This window comes from Podarcis filfolensis, assembly GCF_964270895.1.
Source record: "Podarcis filfolensis genome assembly, chromosome: 3".
Taxonomy (NCBI): domain Eukaryota; kingdom Metazoa; phylum Chordata; class Lepidosauria; order Squamata; family Lacertidae; genus Podarcis; species Podarcis filfolensis.
This window is the reverse complement of record NC_139606.1, coordinates 25,712,601-25,734,566: the sequence shown is the minus strand read 5'-3', so window position 1 is coordinate 25,734,566 and position 21,966 is coordinate 25,712,601. Positions and strand designations below refer to the sequence as shown.

Genomic DNA, 21,966 nt, shown 5'->3' with positions numbered 1-21,966 from the left:
CTTGGCACAAGCCCTCGGTGAAGTCGGCTCTTCCTGACGCTGTCTCCAATCAGTGCGTGCTGGTTTGCTTTAGCTTGAAAATATAATTGGAAATATATAATTGGAAAGAAGCTAAAGCACATACATCAAGCAAGGTTCGGGAGTTAAGACTGCTGATTAATGGATCTCTGTGACTGGAGCAGCGGGCGGGACAAATAAATCAAGTGATGAATCACCATTAAGAGACTGGTATGTTTGGAGTGAAACGGAAGGGGGGTGGAGGAGACAACTTTTCTTTTCTTTGCTTTATGTGAGTATTAATAACCCTCCACCCCAAAGAAAGAAGAATCGTTGCATTTTATTGATCACAAGCAGGAATTCAAGAACTGTGTGGAGTGAATTATTGATCGGAGAGAGGACTAGTAAACATTGGAGAACGGAGGAAAGTTTTATGACGCAGTTTTAAATGGCGTCTTGCTAAGACAGGCTTGTCTAAGAAAGACGGGGGGAGGAGGACCAGGATCATCGGAATGTGAATGAATGATTGGAATGTGATCTAAACCTGGCGGAGCCCTCTGTGATATACTTAACAAGCCTGGGAAAATTAAAGGACAGACCGAGGATAAATTTCTTTAAGGAGGTGTGGAATGGCGTCTGTCCCTATGTGATATGAACTTTGGAGAGTGTAAAACCCACACAGAGGATGTTTGTTTTCAACCCACTTGTGAAGATTATCAGAGATCACAAAGAAAGGAATATATGATAACAACAAGAAGATGAAGAAAGTAATAAAGAGACTATCTGGACAGAACTGGATAGAACTGTCTAATTAAAGCAGCAATAGAAGTGATGCTTGGACCCCCGTTCGGAACTTGAAGTAAGGGTACCTCCAACAAAATTTTAAAATCTGGCTGTATAATTTGGAACTAATGTGATTTGGAAATAATGTGATTTGTTTGGCCTGTTAATAAAAATTATGTTTTAAAAAAAGAAAGAAATGATTTGAGGCCAAATGCTCTCTTTTATTTCAGCTGGGAAAATGTAATTGGAAGCTAAGTAGCAAGTTGAAATATTACTAGCCACATCTACCAGAATATTTAGAGACGGGTCAAGTGGATAGACCAGAGCATGATCAAAAAGAGAAGGAGGCAAGCATGCTACTAGTTGTGTTTCGAAGCCATCCCTGAACAAAGAATAGCTTAGGTTTTACTCTACTGCGTACCTGGGAACATGTGATATATGTATATATTCCACTTACAAATCCCTCCTGTTAAGTTGTGGGTGAACATTTCAGACGCCACAGCAATTCTTCAAACAGCTCTTTTTTATTCACAGGCCGGAATAGAACTGGGCTGAAGGGTTCAGCCAACCTGCTTATATAGAGCTCAACTACAAAGCAACAGTAACAACTTTCTGTAACTATCCAATCACTGAACGTCACTTTCAATTCCTTATTTGCATATGTGGACCTGAGTGAAAACTATCTATAGTATCCCCCTGCTGGCCCAGGGTGAGAACTTCGGTACATAACACCTCCCCCAAAGGAAATTATTTTTAAGTTTGTATCTACACATATGAATTAGCATATCACACAACCTTTATACAAAACTGTGTCCTATTTTGTCCTCTCTTTTGTTGGTGAGCGAAAGAGAGGACAAAATAGGACACTGTTTTGTATAAGGTTGCATAAAGTGCTAATTCATATGTGTAGATACAAACTTAGAAATAATTACTATAATTTGAATAGAAATACAATATAGCTCACTATAGTGGGGGAAATGGTGACCAGGTGAGCTGTGAGCTTGCAAACTCAGCTGTTCAGATGCTCGCTGTTAATGGGAAACTGCAGAGCCCCTTTTCTCCCTTCTGGTGGCTCTTTATCTTTAACCTGGCTGCCTTTCAAATAGAGGGCTACCCTCTGAGAACATCTCAAATCGAGGTTTGCAAAATAGGACACATGGCCCCCCTACGTATTTATAACTGTACAGTCTGTCTGCAGTCTTAAACACATAAGGAAGGTAGCATCACTGGAAAAAGCAGGACAACTCCTGAGTAAAGATGCATGGAATTGCACCGTTAGTCTCCAATTTGTAATCTTTTGCAGGTGCAGCAGACCTTTGAACTCAGATGCATTTATTCTCCCCATGGAATGATCCTGAGAGGGTGCATGCACACCACGTATGTTTGAATCATGTGGCGTTCCCCCAAAGATTCCTAGGAACTGTTGCTGGAAATTGTAGCTCTGTGAGGGGTAAACTGCAGTCCACAGTATTCTCTGGAGGAAGTCATGGGTTTTAAATGTAGTCTAAATGTACACAGTGTGCATGGAAGCCATAGTGGGCTGGAATGAGTCGAGTGGCACTTCACAGACTTCTATAGTTTCTAAACTCTACCGCATTCTAAACTCAGAATAGAACAAATCTGTGGTAGGCAGGGATATTTGTCATGGCTCAACTTCGCTTACTCATTCTTTAAAATATATGAAAAGGGAAAAAGGAGCGACTGAGGACTGACCTGCCTCAGTAGCTTCTGTAAGTGACAGCAATACTGAGTCAAGCACACTTGGTTGTACTTTTAGATTTCTCAAGCATCGAAAGTTGCATTCTTCCCACATAAGCAAGGTTACCTATCTGTTTCCTGACCATAAAGCTAACTTTAGCCGCAAGCACATTAATAAAGATAGAACCAGATACTTTATTGACCTTGGGGAAACACCTGAGTAGTTTAAATATGCCAGACATCAAGGTATCTTAATTTAATTTTTCTGTTGAGGCTTATCTAAATTGTGTGTGAGTAAAACAAATGAGCTATAGCTGGGATTTCTCTCTCTTTGCAATTGTAGTAGCCTTGGTTTTTGTAACCCTATCCTTTCCCAAAGAGTGTTTTTAAAAATAATAAATAGGGAGGTATTTTTATATATACAACGGCTGCAGCTCGGACCTTTGTGGCAAAGGGGTGGCAGGAAGAAGAAGTCCTGACAATAAAGGATTGGCATAACAAGCTACAAGAATTTGCTGAAATGGTGCAGTTGACAAATAGCCTGAGAGACAATTCAAAACAAAAATTTATGGAAAAGTGGGATAGATATAAGATATATGTTCAAAAATACAGTAAAGGTTCGCTATCTATGCTAGCATTCGATTGACATTGGAGAGAGACTGAGTTGAGAAATAAGACCAAGGGTACATATTGATATAGGAATGTATTAGATAAAATGTAAAGAAATATACAATAATAAGAGTACATTCATTTGTAAAAAAAAGGAATATACAACGGGATTGACAGGAAGTCCAAAGTGTTGGTACATATATGATCTTGGAATAGTTTTTTGCCCTTGTTTTTTTTCCCTTTAGGTGTATAAACTTTGTATATAAACTTTGTATACATGCTGAAAATTATATTATAATAAGCCTTGTGATGTAATATGATAATGTTTACTGATGTAACATAAGAATGTTAATAAATGAATAAAACTCAAAAAAATAATAATAAATATTGATAGTAACAAAAATATGTGTGTTCTGTACATTGGACTGGGAAGTGCAGAAAACTGTAGCTCCCATACACTTCAGCAGGAAATGATGGGGATTGGCTGCTACCTTCCTTCCTTTCTGAAATTTTGCCGGAGTTTTAGCTATATTTCCCTCCCTCTTATGATTATGATTTCCAATCACTTATTCCCCTTCCCACATTCTAACCTTGGCAGGCCCCTGTTGTGTATATTACTTTAACTATCCCTTATATTCGCAGTTAATTAGCAGATAAGGTCAAAGGAAAAGAAAGCTGTCACTAGAGTGCTTTCTCTCTCGCCTCTCACCATCCTTATGCTGAGACATTTATTGGAAAGCAAACATCTAAGTGAAGAGGTTTGTTTCCAAGCCTGGGGCATTTATTTGTCTACAACATTCAGCAGCCAGTGACCTTATGCTTGCTATTTCAAATGTTTAATTATGCAGTTGTTGTGGGGCTGCAAACAGAGAAAGTGTTCCCCTTGCTACACCAGGGGTGAAAGGTTGCTTTGAGTGAATGGTTTATGGATTAATGCACACTTTATTGTAGTCCTCTCAATCATGGGCTGAACGTCTGGGTTGCTTTAGCTCATAATCAGCAATGATAGGCTTTAAACTCTCTCTCTCTCTCTCTGTGTGTCTATTTGTCTACCTACCTACCTACCTATGAAACCATTTTGTGTATCCATCATTTCTGCTACATCCTTTAAATTATTTGAATTCTAGCATGGGAGTTGCTTTTATGGTAGAATAAGACTTACCATGGCCAATCCCAGCACAGAGCATTCTTGTTGGGATGGAGATGAATGCTCAGAAACCCAGAGGAACACACACTTAAATCAATGGACTTAGGTCCTGGTCTGGAATGTGTCCCCTGAGGCCACCATTCTGCAGAACTGATGTACCAAAAATAATCTGTAGAGCACCTTTCCTGTTGCTAAGTTACTGCAAGGGGCACGCTCCAAAGTAACCAGTCAAACTGCATCTATACCAGACAGGGCTTCTTGCACTTCATCATAAGACTTACCTTGCTATTTTACCCAGCTCCTCCTGTGTTATTCCACTTCTCCTGAGAGATGTTTGCATGCTGAGGGCATGGGAAAAAATAGGCTGACTCCTCCTAGATGAAGCATGGGAAAGCTTCACCTCTCTTCCCATAGCTACATCACAGCACACATAATATACTATGCCTGATATAGCAGTGCACTGAGAAGGTTTAATTCCAGTTACTGAATCCTAGATTGTATTGCATGCCTGATTCTGTCTGGAAACCTTACATTGGAATACTGGAAGCCTCCTTCTGCTGAATCAGACCTTTGGTCCATCAAGCTAAGTGCTGTCGGCAGTGAATGATGCAACAATTTATAGGGGTTCAGGCAGGAATCCCTCCTAGCCCTACCTGCAGATGCCAGGGATTGAAGCTAGCACCTTCTGCATGCACCCTGTAGGTGGAGAAGAGGATAATCTCTTAAGGCTTCCACATGACATAAACTATAATCCATTAGGTAAAGGTAAAGGGACCCCTGACCATTAGGTCCAGTCGTGACCGACTCTGGGGTTGCGGCGCTCATCTCAATTTATTGGCCGAGGGAGCCGTCGTACAGCTTCCGGGACATGTGGCCAGCATGACTAAGCCGCTTCTGGCGAACCAGAGCAGCGCACAGAAACACCATTTACCTTCCCGCTGGAACGGTACCTATTTATCTACTTGCACTTTGACATGCTTTTGAACTGCTAGGTTGGCAGGAGCAGGGACCGAGCAATGGGAGCTCACCCCATCGCAGGGATTCGAACCGCTGACCTTCTGATCGGCAAGTCCTAGGCGCTGTGGTTTAACCCACAGCGCCACCCGCGTCCCTATAATCCATTACATAAACATAAAACATAGCTGAAATTTCTCTCTTTTTAAAAAGACAAAACATCTTAACAATGCCATCTCTTGACTCTTTTCTGCTGCCACCTCTGCACTCCCATCAATCCTGTGTTTCTATATCAACCACTTTTTGTCCCGTCCCCCCACATCTCTCCTCCAATCTGCCACCTGCGTGTCTTGCATAAGCTGCTTCTGCAGTTCATTCAGCAATGCTCTTGATAAATATTAGCAAAAGCCATAGTTGCTTCTATCCAGTAACTGAAATAGAAAGGAGGAAATAAAAAGGACATTAAATATCTGGTAGTACAAAATGAAACAAAAATGTGATAAATTGCCAGCTTTGTAGAGCAGAGTTTGGCAGATTTCCTATGAAAATTGTGGGGAGATGTTTGTGCTCAGGAACTGCAAGGTCTGACAGAAGCGAGGGTTAAAAAAAGAATCAAGATGTAGGATTTAATTGATTTCAGTGAAGCTTCTCTAAGCATGGCTAAATCTGGTTCTAACCCATAATATATGCATTATAGGATATATCTAGTATATATGCTGAGATTAAGGTGAGTTGACCATACTAAGTACCAGCAATTGTATATTCACATGAAGGCATGGAGAACATTATACCATAGCTGTCAACTTACAGATTTGAAAATAAGGAACCAGCAGCCTCGAAAATAAGGGATTTCTTCCCCCCCCCCATGTGCCCCCGCTCCAGACAGACCTTTTCCCCCTGCAAGGTGAGTGGGCGGTTGATGACGTATCCATCTGATTCCGAGCACAGGTATGTTCAACTTCTGAGCCCCTCCAAGCCAAAGGCAGAAAGCCCAGCCAGCAGCCAAATGAAGCTTCAAGCGGTGGTTCCCACAGCGCAGCAACCCGGCAAAGGAGGTGCAGCAAGGAAAACCACCGTCACCTCTCCGCTGGGAAGCGCTGAGCAAAGGCGAGTCCCCAGGCAATGCGGCCGATTTGATCGGCACAAGGCATGCAAGCTCCACCACACAGTCATTCTTAGACTCCTTATTGGGCGAGCAACGCAGCCAAGCAACACAGTTGGAGCCTCCCTTCTCCCTGGCCAGCAAGGAGGGAGGGAGAGAAGCTGCTTCCTTTGAAACCCGGGAAATTTACAGGATATCATCCCCCCCCAGGATGGCTTTGCCATTCAGTTGGGTGAAGTGACTTGATTTCCAAACTTTTCATGTTGGCGACATACTTTTTAGACGTGCATCATTTCACCACACAGCAATTCAATTTTTACTAGCACACCGGAAGTTAAACTAACCCCTTTCCAGCCCTGGGAGGAGCATTCGCGCAACACGCCTACACACTGCAGCTGACACACTAACGTGTCACGACACACAGTTTGGAAAGCTCTGTTTTAGGTGGTAGTATGGGAGAGGACGGTGGAATAGATGAAGGCAGATATTGTCTAGCTGCCCCATTTCAAGTGTTGGTATGAGCTATGTGTCTGTGCCTCTTTTTAAGCTCCATACAACAAAATGTCTTCAACCAGCACTTCCCATCTCATGCTCACTTTTCCTTAGCACTATGCTTGTGTAACAGGGCCTGTATGGGCACCCATTTAAAACATATTGGGATATCACTGCATATTAGGTTTGGGCAACCTGCGCCCCTAGAACCTCATGTGGCTTTCATCCTAATTTCAAAAGCCCTCTATAAGCTATCAGTTCAAGTCTCTGGCAAGAGGGAGTTGCTCTTTTCCTTGACAGTCCTCTCTCTCTCCTCCTTAATCAGCAAAGTAAATAAGGGGGATTGGTGAAAACTTGACGCCCTGACTTGCATAACCACTTTCCACTAGGACAAAGCCTCCACTGGATGCAGCCCTTTGTCTTTTAATTTATGTTTCTATTTCAGGTGTTTATCATTAACAGCACTGAGCATTTTTGAATTGGGTAGGAACACTGCAATTATGCAAGATGTTGGCAAGAATAGGAAGCCTATTGATAGCTAGTGCTATAATTAAGCACTAACCTCTGAGATCCCAACTTGTTTGCAAAATGACAGCTGCGGTTTCTATTTGTCGTTTCCATAGTCACCTTTTAAATGGAAAAATGGCAACCGTAAAGAGTCTTCTGTCACTGAAGTGCATCAATACGTTTCTAGAATAGGCAGACAAGAAATGGTGGTGGTGGTGGGGATATTGATGTGATTTAAAAATAAAGCATGTCGCCATTATGTAATGTAATGATTCATAGTGACAGATAACTTCTGTGCTAGTCTGATGGCAGCTGTCAACTTGACTCCACTGACTAGCTGAACCAAATTGGTGGCCCCCTTTTTAAACTTCAGGTCTGCTAAACACTTTAGTTTGCTAAACATTTTAAGTTATGGCATTGTACATTTTAGCAGCTGGCTTTCCCAGCAAGTAGAACAAGGCAGTTTAGTTCTGAACACGCACATTTATTACAGGACATCTGATGAAATGAATTCAAAACTTGTTCTCTGAACATGCGCCATCTACTAAAAATGGCTCATCAGTGCTAAAAATATTGCGATGAATAAAGAAGACTCTTAAAGTAATATGCCAAAAACTCAATGTTCCTTTCTTTTTCCTCACTGCACAATAGTAACTGGCTAGGCTGCAGTGATAGCATGGAATGCTTGTGATAATTGTAACTGATGCAGAGAGAAGCTCAGTGATAAGAGCATTGATAAACTTCTGTGAGAGAAATGAAAAGACAGTGTGGCTGTCACAAAATGCTTAGATACAAGGAAGGCTGTTTAATAAGAAGGCGGCAAGAAAGACAGGCAGGTACGTGAGGATATGGGAAGGCTGGAATGGGACTTGGGAAATGGCCATACTGATGGAGAAGCTCAAAGACAAGTGTCCAGGTGAAATAGTGGGCAAAGAGTTGTGTTGGATAATAAGTTTGGTTAGTAAATGGTCTGGTACATTCTGGAGTAGTTCTCTTTATACTGCCTGGAATGGGTAACTTGGACCAAAGGGATTCTTCACTGTGGCTAATTTCACAGAGTTTTGGAAACACTGGTTTTCCTTTTGAAAGCTGGCATCTTGGGCCTTATATAGCTGTATAGCTCTTTCAGAACTAGTATGACCACAAAGGCAAAAAAGGCAAGTGGAAGATTTTTATGCCACTCACAGCTTTGCTTAAAAGGCTACCCTGTGATCAATCTACTTTAGTGCAAGTTAAATGCCAACAATTATCTGGTAATCTATTCAGAGTTCCAACATATGAAATAATAATAATAATAGTAATAATAATAAAACATTAAATATTTAAAAACTTCCCTATACAGGGAAACAGAAGGAGGGGAATCAAACCCTGATGAACCCCACATAATAATAATAATAATAATAATAATAATAATAATAATAATAATAATTTATTTATACCCCGCCCATCTGGCGGGCTTTCCCCAGCCACTCTGGGCGGCTTCCAACAGAACACTAAAATACAATAACCTATTAAACATTAAAAGCTTCCCTAAACAGGGCTGCCTTCAGATGCCTTCTAAAAGTTTGGTAGTTATTTTTCTCTTTGACATCTGGTGGGAGGGCGTTCCACAGGGCGGGTGCCACTACCGAGAAGGCCCTCTGCCTGGTTCCCTGTAACATTGAATGTTCCATGGGGCTGAACAGCACTGCTTACGCATCACCCTCTGGAAATGACAATCTGAGTAGGACCAGAACCACCACAAAGCAGTGTCACTGACCCCTATCTCAGACAACCTCTCCAGAAGTATAACATGGTTGATTGTATCAAAAGCCACAGAGAAGTCAAGGAGAATTAACAGGGACACATTTCTCCTGTCTCCCAATGGAGGTCATCATACAGGGTGACCAAAGCGGTTTCTATGTCCAAACTGGGCCTAAACCTTGATTGAAATGGATCTAGAAAACCAGTTTCCTCCATGAATGCCTGGATCTGGTCTGTGACCACCCACTCAGGAACCTTGCAGGGACCACCCCATCTCGTAAGGAGGTTTTTATCACCTCCCTGGCCTAGCCAGCTGTCCCCACCCTGCTAATTTTAACAGCCAAGATGGACTAGTATCCAGAACACAAGTGGTCACTCTAACTGATCCGAAAACCTTGTCCACGTCTTTGAGCTCTACTAACTGAAACTCATCCAACATAACAGGACCAGACAGTGCTCTGGTCACCTCTCAAGATTCATCTGCTCTAACAGTGGAGTAAAAATCCTGGCAGATGCAAGCGGGAACTTGCAAATCCATGGGGTTCTGTAAAACATGCCAAAAGAATGGAGGTGGGTTTTTTTTGGCAATGACAAAAGTGAAAAATGAAGCTAAATAGACCATATTCATTGGTTCACCTCCTACTCAATATATTAGATTTGGGCACTATTTTTATCCAGCTAGATATTTAATCTCTTGTCAGAATTGCTAGAGATCTTGGCTGAGATGTCTTTATTGCACTGCTTTTCCTGCTCCCCTGCCCAGTCTCATTACACAGCAGTAGAAGGGGAATGCAGCTTTCGAAATTGCCTTGTACGTTGGCAGATGAGATGTCCTTCAATTGCTGTTTCATTCAGAACGTCTGCATGTCTGGAGACCTTGTCCTGGGGGAAAACCACATCCCTCCAGTTTTCAGGTGCTTTGAAATGTCCCATCTGGAAGAGCTGGAGCCTGGGAGAGGCAACCCAAGCACTATTTGTGGACCCAATCCTGTTTAGAGGCCCCATGTTGCTGATGTTCTTAAATGCAAAACAGATACATTTTACTACTCTCTTGGAAAAACCTATACTTTTTTTATTTAAAAATACTTGTTGATTCACTACTAAATAAAGGATACCTCATTTTCAGCAAGAAATCCCTTGGCCATTCAAAGCAGAGAGGCTTTGAGCTTATTGCATTTGCAGGTATTTAAAGTCCACCTGCATGTGACACATGTGAACTTCCTGATCAAGATATGTTGCAACAGGACAGGAATCATAGCTGGTATTTTCCCTTCCCACCACCCCTTAGTCCTCCCCTGCTTTGCGACAGCTGCGGAAGCTCTGATCCTTTAGAAACGGGTTCTGTATCTGTCATAACGGAACTAGTAGCGCTCATCATATTGAGGGCTGAAGCAACAGATTATTCGCTGAGTGACACATTACACGTTTCCTGTCTTGATTAATTGTGGGAATCATCCTGTGATAGGAGAACTGTGTCATAAAAATGCAACCGTAATTTGCAAAGGTGTGCGTCACGCCGTTACTCATGAACAGTGAACATATATTTTGGTATTTCTGAGTTTGATGTTATATCTTTGGTGTCTGATTGACTCTCAGAGTTTGTTGAATCATCAAGGAAAAATTTCCTGCTACATTTTTTTTTGTTTTGTTATCAGAGGAAATACTTTTAAATTCAGAAATCACTTAGCTGAGGAATTATGCCTGCTTGAAACTCCAATGAAATGAAATATTTCTGAAATGATGTTCGCTAAGTTGAATATAAATCAACTAAGTTGATTATAAATCAACACCATTTGTTTTCATTTTAAGTAAGTGATTCTCTACTCATGAGTAGAGGGATCAGGTACTTGAAGTGCTACTGGTCAGCCTTTGCCAATCTGGTGCTGATGTAAACGCTAGACCAAAACATTTAAAGAACACAAGGTAGATGAAGGCTACCCTAGTCTTGTGTCATTGCTTTACTTGGAAATACAGAAATATATGAAAAATTCAAACTGAAACATTATATCCAAGTGCCCTGTTTGTTAAACGTTTAAGTTTTGACACAAGATCACAGGGAATGTCGTCTCTGAAGAAAACAAACTCAAAAATGGATTTGGAAGTCCCTCGCCTATACTTCATTGTGACCATTGCATTAAAGCTAAACCTGAGATCCGGAGCCAGCCCTGCCATTGGGCAATGTCAGATGGCTGCTTCAAGTGGCAGATACTGGAGGGCAATGGCAGACCCCCAGCTCCCCTTGCCCTGCCCATTCCCATCCTCCCGAGCAGGTGGCCGTGCCAGCTGTTTGTGGCCTGGGCTGGTCACTCATTTGCCAGTTTACTTTCCCTCAGCACATCACAAAGAGTGGTTGGGGGAGAAACCCCATAACAAAATCAGGCAGGAAGTCAAGAACACCAGCAGGGATTGTGCAAATATTGCTCTGCTGAAGAAACACCTAGTGCTGCTGCTGCTGCTGAAACACTGCAGCATTTATTTGAACAGATAGAGAGCAAGCACTAAGCAGAGTGATGAGTGGATGATGGTTGTGTGGTGTTGGCCATGCCACACAGCCTGCTCTGTACCCTTTGTGTGAGGCTACTGCCCTCAAATGCCACAGCTGAAGTAAAATTTGATGGCCAGTCTGTTCAGTTTCTTGTACGTGGATTGAGATGTGTTTACCTCTCAACCTTTACCTCAGGAAGCGACAGTGTCATGGCCCAACTCTGCCTCTAACTCCATCGCCATTTCTTAATTTGGAGGACTGAATGGGTTATCATTGATTTGTCTAGGACTGATTGGAATGACTGCAAGGCTTAATATTGCTCCTCAAAAAAATCTCCCAATGTTTTTTCACAGTAGTTTTCTAAGTGGACTCTAAGCTCTTGCTGAGTTGATCATTATCTAATTGTTGTTTTCTGCTAGCTAACATGTGAGTGTTGTAACCTTAGATCAGGTGACAAAAGATATTTGGTTGCAAATCTCCATTTGGAAGGGAGTTGCCTTTGAGTTTTTGTCTCCGAAACTTCATGGAGGGAGTGAGGATATAAATGAAGCTCTCCTGAAGGGAGAGCAAACAGCCTAAGGCCAATGGAGGCTGGGAAGCAGGCTGTGGGGAGAGACAGACCTCTGATTCTAGATCTGTTTGGATTATTTCGTATTTTGTAAAATGCGGAGCCTGTGCTGCATAGCACAAGATACTGTGTGGAGATTTTTGGATGTGTCTTCAATGCTTATGTTCTGTTTTTGAAGAGTTCTGCAAGTAAAAGTTTAAACAATATTTTTATGGGTCTGGGCATTGATTTATTCCAAAAGGAGTCAGTTGTTATGTATCCAGTTGCTTCAAACTGCACAATATTAATATCTGCAATGTGTTTTGCCTGTTAACAAGTAAGGCTTCTACTAGGTTAGTTAGGGCAGCCAGTGACCTAACACCTATCAGCTCCAGCCAGCATAGGGATAATGAGTAGTCAGGGATAAGATAACAAGAAGTAATAATGATGTGACGTGCTTGCTATTATGCACAAAAAGGGGGTGCCAGCCATTTAATTTAATTACACTGTCCTTTTGCTCTCAAACACTAACGGAAATTATTTTTGTTTTGTTCTCCCTATAACAGGTTTTGCCTGGCATTCTGCAGAAGCATTGCTGTATTTTACCAGACAGGAACACAGGTAACCACTGAGATTTTCCTATTGTTTTCTGTTAATATATCCCTTTGTTTTGGGGGAAAGAAGTTATGAAAATTGTATAAAAGCCAGAGGATTCCCCTGGTGCTCCTCATGAGGGACTTCAAAATAAATGAAGTAGTGAGAAATGGGTTACTTAATATAAACTGATCCTTGAATTTAAATTACCTGTTCTCTGTGGAAAAGCATGCTTACAAAATATGCCATTCGGGGCCATTACATTTCTAGGAAATTGCTTTTAGCTTCTACTTGAAGTTGCACATATGCATTCCTGAACTATTTTTTGTTTTTTAATTTCATAAAATATATTCATAGTTATTAGTTTCAGAATATCTACAAAATTAGCATAGATAGGCAGTGTAGATCATGTGGCTTTATATTCTCATTAGCCTTAATCTCCATTTCTCGTTGAGGGAGGAGTTGAAGATGAAAAGGAGGTATTTCCTATTGGTGTATGGAAAGGAGTCACTTTAATTGGCAGGATTTTGAAAGTTTAGTTTTCAGAATATTAAATGGCTGAAGTTGCGCATTAATAATAATGTAGGTCCCCCCCCAAGTCTTTTATGTATTGATAGCCTATCAAGGCATGTGCCTGAATTTACTTTGAATCTTTACTTAATATGTAGATCTAAGTGGGTTATGTAATGTGTTTACCGCTGCTTGTTCACTGAAAAGAAGTGATCTTTCCACTCCTGCGTTTGAGGAAGGAATGTTAAACTTGGGGAAATTAGAGTTTGAAGGTGGAGTTCACTTATATCCAAGATATGAAAAAGGGGAAAACTCTGTAATAGAGGTCCCACTTTCAATGCCCGGCGTTTCCAGGTATAGGAAGAAATGCTCCATAACATACTGCTATGTTTAAGTCTAAGATCATAACCAGTACATTGAACTAAGCCCAGAAGCCAACAGATACCCATTGCACCTATATATCCTAGTTTCAACCAAGAATAAGTGAGCTGGTACTTGTCTGCATTGATTAGCTGACAGTTGCTTATGAGTACATGTTATACAATGACAGATAATTAACTCAGCATGTTATTTCTACTTGATAATTTATAAGCAGACTAATATTATTTGTCAGTATGTGTATTTACTGTTTTCTTGCACAATCAGGAAGCTGTGGAATGCAGCGAGTTCTTAAATTGCCCCAATGCCTACTGTGTTATCTGTTACATAACTTAAAGGTTAATTGACCTGTTTTTCCCCGTTTCCTTTTGTCTGCTCTTACCTATAAATTAAGCACCCAGCACCGCTTTTGTAAATAAAAATGTTATTGGCCATGTTCTGGGAGAGAAAATCCTTAGATATTTATTGCTTTTTAAAAAAAAAAAAACTGCTGACTAGGAAGCGTTGCTCATGTGTTCAATCTACTGTGTGGTGGGCGGCAAATAATGGTGATGGGGCTGCAGAGGGTTGTGGATGCAGCTCATCTTGTGGAAAAAGGATTGGATCTGAAAATTTTATGGGCTAAATTTGTACAGAGTTGAGATTAACCCAAGCATCACGTTTGTCAAGTCTTGGAAAAGTGCACCTGATCCCATAGACTTTGTTGTTGTTGTTGTTTAGTCATTTAGTCGTCTCTGACTCTTCATCACCCCATGGACCAGAGCACGCCAGGCACTCCTGTCTTCCACTGCCTCCTGCAGTTTGGTCAAACTCATGTTGGTAGCTTTGAGAACACTGTCCAACCATCTCGTCCTCTGTTGTCCCCTTCTCCTTGTGCCCTCAATCTTTCCTAACATCAATGTCTTTTCCAGGGAGTCTTCTCTTCTCATGAATAGGGATGTTCTATGCTACCAGTTACAGGAAAAACTTAAAGAGTGAACCTCAGCCTGAATGTGAAGTGGGCTTTTCACAAAGGTCCAACCTGGACTTGAATGTCATTAAATGTCACAAAAGATGCAGGTGGGGTCATTCCACCTCTACCCCACTGCATTTCATATTGCAGTTGCACATCTTTGTACATATCAACTCAGTGGGTATGTTTCTAGGCAGTTTGTTCACAGCAGAGAGTGGAGAGTGGGCATGGATGTCGTCATATGGCTTCCATTTTCAAATTGGATGGAAGCTGGTTAAGGAGAAAAGCATCAAATCACAGTATTTCTCAAGAAACCATAGGAGAAATGTGGACAAACCAGTGGTAGGAATACCCTGAGTGCAGAGTGATCAGGAGTGGGTACACAGCCTTAGTAGGTTGGTTTTTTTTACCTTGCAGAAAGGGACAAGCTTGCACCTGTTCAGAAAATGCAAAACTAATGCTTGGTCTACTCAAAGCAGGACATGCTTTTTGAGTGGCATCTAGTCACTCTCAAGGGACGATTAATGATTCAAGTCTATGTGTTGCTTGCATTAGATATGGCAGGTGTGGTCAGCTCCCAAGAGACTGCGATCTACTCACAGAGTTTAAAACTGGCAGTGATCTACCCCCTTTTGGGGGGTTCATGTCAAGGTTGTTGAGCATTTTGTAGGAAGGAAAGCCCTGTTTTTTGGGGTTCAGGTCACAGTTGCTGAGCTTTTTTTAGGGAGGAGGGAAGTCCCATTTTTGGGGGATGCAGGGCAATTACATTGAGCTTCTTTTAGGGGAGCCAAAGTTGTTCAGCTTCTTTGGGGAGAGCCATTGATCTACTAGTGATCTACCACGGACGTCCAGTGATCTACCGGTAGATCACGATCTACCTGTTATACGTGCCTGAGATATGGCAATAGGTGCTGGGGATCAATTGGGCAACTACAACCTCCTGCTTCCGATTTGCTTAGACCTACATGGCATTGCTCTATAGGCAGTGGCGTAGCATGGGTTGTCAGCACCCGGGGCAAGGCAAGTAATTTGCGCCCCCTAACCCGTGGATTTGCCCTAACCCCCAGATGTTGTGCCCGGTGCGGCTGGCCCCCCCTGCACCCCCCACGCTACGCCACTGTCTGTAGGGGCATTCCCTCTCTTACTACAATCACTCTCATTGCACAGAGCAAAGCCAAATTTCTGGGGCATGTACAAAGGTTCAGCTAAAGCAAGCTGCTTAAGTAACGATTATACACATCTCTGTCTGAAGCTGCCTGAAAAGGAAAAGGAAACACGTCTTAGAAAATGGTGGTGATTTTATTGTGCTTCTGGACTATTTCTATGTGCAGGGGGTGAGTTTTGTGCCCGAGCATCCAAATACATATCTTCTAGCATTATGAGATGGTAGTGTCTCAGGATGCCTTTTCTCCTATAACTAGCTCTTTGAAGGGATACGCTTTAGTTATAGGGGTGGGGATGGGAAGTGGGAATCCCAATCTAATAAATATAATTCCCTACTAATAAATAAGAAGTTTTAAGAAAAGTTTAGGGGCAGCACCAGTATTTATATTCCAGCCATTTATTTTAGCAATACAGCTCTCTTGCAATGCCGATTTTGTAGTCTTCAGCTGCTGCTTGCTCAGACCTTACAGAATGTTACCATGAAGATGCATAGCCATTCATGGCTTTCAGCCCTGTTTCTATGGAAATGGGACCAGGAGGTTTTTTTGCTGACAGAAGTGATGGCAAGTAGTATCTTAATCTCCATCTAATCCACAGTTGACTAATTTACCCGGTGTTATATTTCTTATCTAGTCTTCTCTCCTCCTGAAAATTATAACAACATTTTCATCTTCATCACCCATGGCCTTACAGACTCTCACAGGATCTTCCTCCCAGGGTAAAAGGAAGAGGCAGAGGTAGGGAGAGAGGAAGAATGTGGGTGAATGGTTTTACATGCAAAGGTTGGTTAAGAATGAGGATGCAAAAGGTAAGCTGGGGCAAAGGGCTTTGAAGGAGGTGTTTTGCAGAAGGAAAATTGTATCTTGAGTCACAGGACTGAAACAGCTCATAAAATGTACACCCTGCAAACAACTTCTGGCAGCAATGTTACATATATCCCATTGGCATATACTAAACGTGAACTCAAGTCTCTGAGCGAGGATCCTTATGTAGCCAAAACCAGTGCCGCCTACACACAAGGAGGAAGATATCAGCAGGCTTGGGAGAACCCTGAGATTTGCAGAAGTACAAAACATCTCAAGAGAAAGAGAAAGACCAAAACATCCCACCAAAAACTGAGCGCTCTCCATGGCCACAGAAGACCAACTGTTTACTTTCGTTTTTGTGTGTGAAGTGTATGGAACTGATTATCCTGCAAGAGGGCATGGCTGCCTGGCTGAAACTCTGAATTCCCCATTGCAGCATTTTGTTGCAGCTCCCATTTGCTCCTTCTGTTATTATTATTTATTATTATCTTTATATCTCGCCATTCATCTGAAGATCACAGGGCAGTTTGTGACATGCCTGACCTGATCCTATTTTAGGCCAAGGAAGTCTGAGTGACCTTGGGCCATTTACTGTACCATCTGTTACTCTTTGCTCAGAATAATTGGAGCCAACCATTGTTTAGATTGTACAGAAAGGTTTTAGATAACCTGTACATATTGCCCCCCAAATCCTACAATTCCTTGACCCAATACTGACTCTCATTAGTTTAACCACAGAGAAGGTTTAAGGTGAAGCAACTCATTAGTTCCTGGCTTTGTAAGGGGTAAATAAGAGACTTTTTGGACAGCTGGTTAAGAAAGACATATGCCACAATATCACTTTGCTATATGCTTTGCCTTGTTTCCGTTGTACAAAGTGTCCACTTTAGGGCATCTTATCTAGTATTCAAAGTCTTCCACGTTACTGACCCTGCTTGTCTTGGTCATCTTTTGGGACCATGACCTCCCAGAATATCCATGCTTCGTTGGAACTCTGAAAATGTTTGACATTGATTCGTTACCATATGGGGATGGCTTTTCAACATAGGCCTTGCAACCTCGAGCAACTGATGCCCAACTGTGGAATTTGCTCAAGCAAGAAGTACATGTGTCACATACATCGGTTAAGCGCCTTATCTTGGGATTTCAATGTAAGAAAAGAGTTTTTGGCACTGTTTCCCCGCAGTAATCTCTCATTGAATCACCAAGCCCTTTCAATCGTATTAGCCACTGTCAATCTTGCAGGAAGTTATGGTAGGATTTTTATTTTTGTATGTGCTTGTTTCACATTTCCCAGAAGGAAAGGATATTAAAAGAGATGTGATATTATGACTTACTTGGAGAAATCTGTTTAGATATAACTTTTGGCAGACCTCCAGGTAGTTGTAAGAGGAAGCACAAAATGCTCCTTAAAGTCTTCTCCATCTACTGTTTTGTGTGCATGTCTACCTGGATTAGGCACGAAAATGTCAGATGTGTGAATTGTATGTCTCTTTCATTTATTGGCTTCATTGCTAGTTTTTGAAGCCAACCCACTATTTTCTCAGGCTATTTATTGGGGCAGGGCTCTTAGATTATGATGAAAACTTTGAGCTATACGCCCTAATATAAAGAGGAACAGACCTGGTTGTTTACAAAAACACTTCCCAGTCCTTGGTGTTCTTTCAATTTCTTCAAAACAATCTATCAATGATATTAACCAAAATGTATAAAACAAATTTGCCATGCATCCCGAAGGCTGCTCTTCTTTGTTATTTGAAGCCTGAGGTGAGGCCAATAGACTTAGAATGGATTGCAACTCTCCTAGCAACTATGAGAATCTGCATTGCTAAATGCTGGAAGACTGTAGCAACTTCTCAACTAAAACACTGGTTGGAGAAGACATGACAAGTTCATTAAAATGACACATGTAGGACGAGAACTTAGATACCAACAAGAGGATCAGTCCATAGAATTCTGGATTTTCTTCATTAGTTATTGGAACAATATTTAACCCTACAATCAATTCACTTTTAAGCTTTCCTGCTCTCTCTCTCTCTTTTCTCGCTGTCCCATTTATCCGTGTCATCTGCTTATGTTACTACTGTATCTTATTAGATTGTCACTCTACCCCTCCAGAACCACCATGATGAGATGGAAGCCTTTTTTAAGCTTTAAGCTTTTTATTTTATTTTAAGAAAACAGGAGGAAGGATATGTAAGTCCCTGCCCCAGTGACATGCATTCAGGGTTAATTACAGCAGAGTTTAGGTAAAGGTAAAGGGACCCCTGACCATTAGGTCCAGTTGTGGCCGACTCTGGGGTTGTGGCGCTCATCTTGCTTTACTGGCCGAGGGAGCCGGCATACAGCTTCCGGGTCATGTGGCCAACATGACTAAGTGCTTCTGGTGAAGCAGAGCAGCGCACGGAAACGCTGTTTACCTTCCCGCCAGAGCGGTACCTATTTATCTACTTGCATTTTGACGTGCTTTCAAACTGCTAGATTGGCAGGAGCAGGGACCGAGCAACGGGAGCTCACCCCGTGGCGGGGATTCGAACCGCCGACCTTCTGATTGGCAAGTCCCAGGTTCTGTGGTTTAACACACAGCGCCACCCGCGGAGTTTAGGATGTTCTAAAAGCTCCGCCAAAAACCTGCATCCCCCTTGGCATGAGAACAGGAAGGGCAAATTCAGTGTTCTTCCATGCCACATCATTTTACTCCTATTTTGGCTTTTGATGCTAAATGCCCCCAAAATGGATCATTTTACTGTGCAGATTATGCTTTCCTCACAACCATCTCTGCTTGTAGCAGATGTAGATTTCCAGCTGTGGCAACTCATAATAAGGAGCAACATCTGTAGTGATGGCATATACCCAGGATAATTCCTGCGCTTGCTTATGATACAAGCAGAAGTCAGCATGGGCTAATTATAGTGACACCCTTTGCTGAAATGGTCATATTTGCCTGTTCTCAGAACTGGGATGATAGGAAGCTCTGTGTCATCTTATTTTCTTTTGAACCTCAAGGTTAATGAAGGCAATTTTGTCTTAACTTGCATTAGATCACTTTGGAAAGACCGAGAATGCCCTGAAACAGATTAATCTGTAGCTCTACGCCTCTGAAGTATTACTGGTGGGGTTTTTATGTGTGTGTGTGTGTTTTTAAAAGAAAACTAATATACACTGTCAGCAACACAAGTTGCATCAATTAAAGTTTTATAGCCTGTGTTGATGCTGATTAACTACGAAGCGAAATGAAGATGGGAAATGGCAGGAATGATTGATGTTTTATTTAAAAGGCACAGTTTGTTTATTTAGTGGTTCAATTTAATTCGCAAATAGGTGCTAAGGCAGTATATAAATCATACTGAAGCATCTACTTTGTATGGATGGGCTTTTTGACAGCCAGTTGTGAGGAACATAGCGTCGAAGTGCTTAGCTTAAAACACAATGTGCCAAGTTCAGTAATAATAGACTTTGGGTGTGTGAAAGTGAGAAAGTGCTAGCTGCAAAACCAGGCCCAGTATGACATCTCTGATGTCCTTGAGAGAGGGTTTACTTCTCCCCTTACCCTAACACCCCAGGAGATTACCGATAAACCTGACGCAATGTTCAAATTCACACTATAACACAGTATAAATAAGTAGGAATACTAGAACAAAAAAAGGGAAGGAAAACAAAAAAGAGAAAGAGAATAAGAAAGAGAAATAAAATACCAACATCAATCATAATGAGCCTAATAAAATTCAGAATTACATAGTTATATATATAGCCCTTTATCACCATTTTATCTCAATCTTCAATTCACATACAGAGAATTGAGTCCTTCCAGCTCCCACCTGGAATGGCTTTCCCTTCCTCAGCCTCACATGCTAAGGAAAACCACTCTAGCCTGCCTCTCACAAATGTCCCTCCCTCTTCTGTCCATCACCTTTCTGTACGTATCTTCATTTATCCCGAATATAAGTCTTCAGATATTAAAAATATACATATAGATGATATTTATAGAGAACTATCAAGAATTAGGTTCATGAAAAAGGCCATATGTGAATGTTTAGAGGGGTGTACATTGTTCATTTTCACAGCCTGGCAATACATTCAGTGGCAAATGCATCTTTTGAAAACCCTTTTCTTGGTAGAATAACTCCATAGTGGTAGATACTTAAATGGTGGAATACTTAAATGGCGGTAGAATACGAATCCTAAGTTGGTGGAAGAAGAAGAAAAGCTATACGGGAGAAAACATGGAAACCCTAATATCCTCCAGAAATACTCAATTAAAATAAATCAAAATCAGGTAGCCATGATAGACAATTACAGCAAAATTCACAGTAAAATAATACCAACAGATATATACACAATGCAGCTGATTAGCTTACCAATCACTCAGAATTATTCTTTAGGCTCGATTCCAAGCAAACTACATATGGTAGAAAGAGCTGCTAATAGCTAAAGCCTAGGAAACAAAAGAGTTGGAATAATGGTCACATCTGAATGGGATAGTGATAAATTACTCTCCTTGACATGTGGGCTGTTTAAAATGTATTATGGTGAAAATGAGATGGGGTTCCCTGCCTGTGCTTGAGAATTATTCAGGTTATTACAAAAAAGATAAAAGGAGCAGGGGCAGACTAGTTTGAAATTTAATATGACCAAAGTATACAGACTCGGACTAGGTATTTATATAAGTCAAGTTCAAAAACTCAAGGTGTTTTACATTATCTCAGTGATTTTTTTACAACAGCAGTTTAGGGCAGTATAATCTTTTTAATTTAGGATGTGGGGGTTTAAGACTGAATGATGGGACATTGCCTAAACTGTCATGCTACAGCAATGGTGGATACTAAAGTAAAACCCTATAGAGTTGCTGATATTTTATCTGGTAAGAAGTTCCAAACTAGGTTCCAGGTGAGAGAACTGGCAGAGACATTGTTGCTTCAGCAGGCAGGTAAGGAAGTTAGGAGAGGGGCTGGGGGAGGAATAGGGCAGACAGGTGGATTAGGGGAAGGGATAGGTTATCATTGGGGAATGGAGAAGGGATCTGGACGCTCTGTTGTGCTTGTGATGGTGCCAGGAAAATGTAGCCAAACCCAAGAAAGGCTCAGAAACAACTAGGCTGCTTTCAGACTTTTAAGGAAAATAACTTGGTTAACTAACTGCAGTTCCGAAGCAAGTCCTGAAACTGATTTTTTTGAAATCGGAAAGATATAGTTTGCAGTGGTATAAATGGTGAAAAAGAAAGTATACATGAGAGTATCGGTGCGTGACTCAGATGCATATTGATTGTAGCAATGGTACGAAAAGCAGAGGTTCATATATGCATCCACATAAATATGGAGCACTTTGATATACAGTATTAACAGTTGAGTCCATCTTGGCAGACATTTTTAAATCGTATATCCTACTTTAAAATATGCCTCCATTAGAACTTCATATGGAATTCTGCAATCTCCTGTGTCCAAGCAATTAGAACAGTTTGGAACACTCTATTGAATTGTATTTGGTGACTTCATCTTCGT

The 21,966-nt window shown here is 41.3% G+C and overlaps 1 protein-coding gene across 4 annotated transcripts in view; it reads left to right on the top strand.

Moving 5' to 3' along the window:
- The window catches only part of DLGAP2 (DLG associated protein 2), a 406,771-nt gene that overhangs the window by 52,209 nt on the left and 332,596 nt on the right, over positions 1-21,966 (top strand). For all 4 annotated transcript variants that reach the window (XM_083607163.1, XM_083607164.1, XM_083607158.1 and 1 more), the window contains one exon: positions 12,631-12,685. In XM_083607163.1, the coding sequence (XP_083463289.1) occupies positions 12,631-12,685 (55 nt within the window). The remainder of the gene's footprint in view (positions 1-12,630; positions 12,686-21,966) is intronic.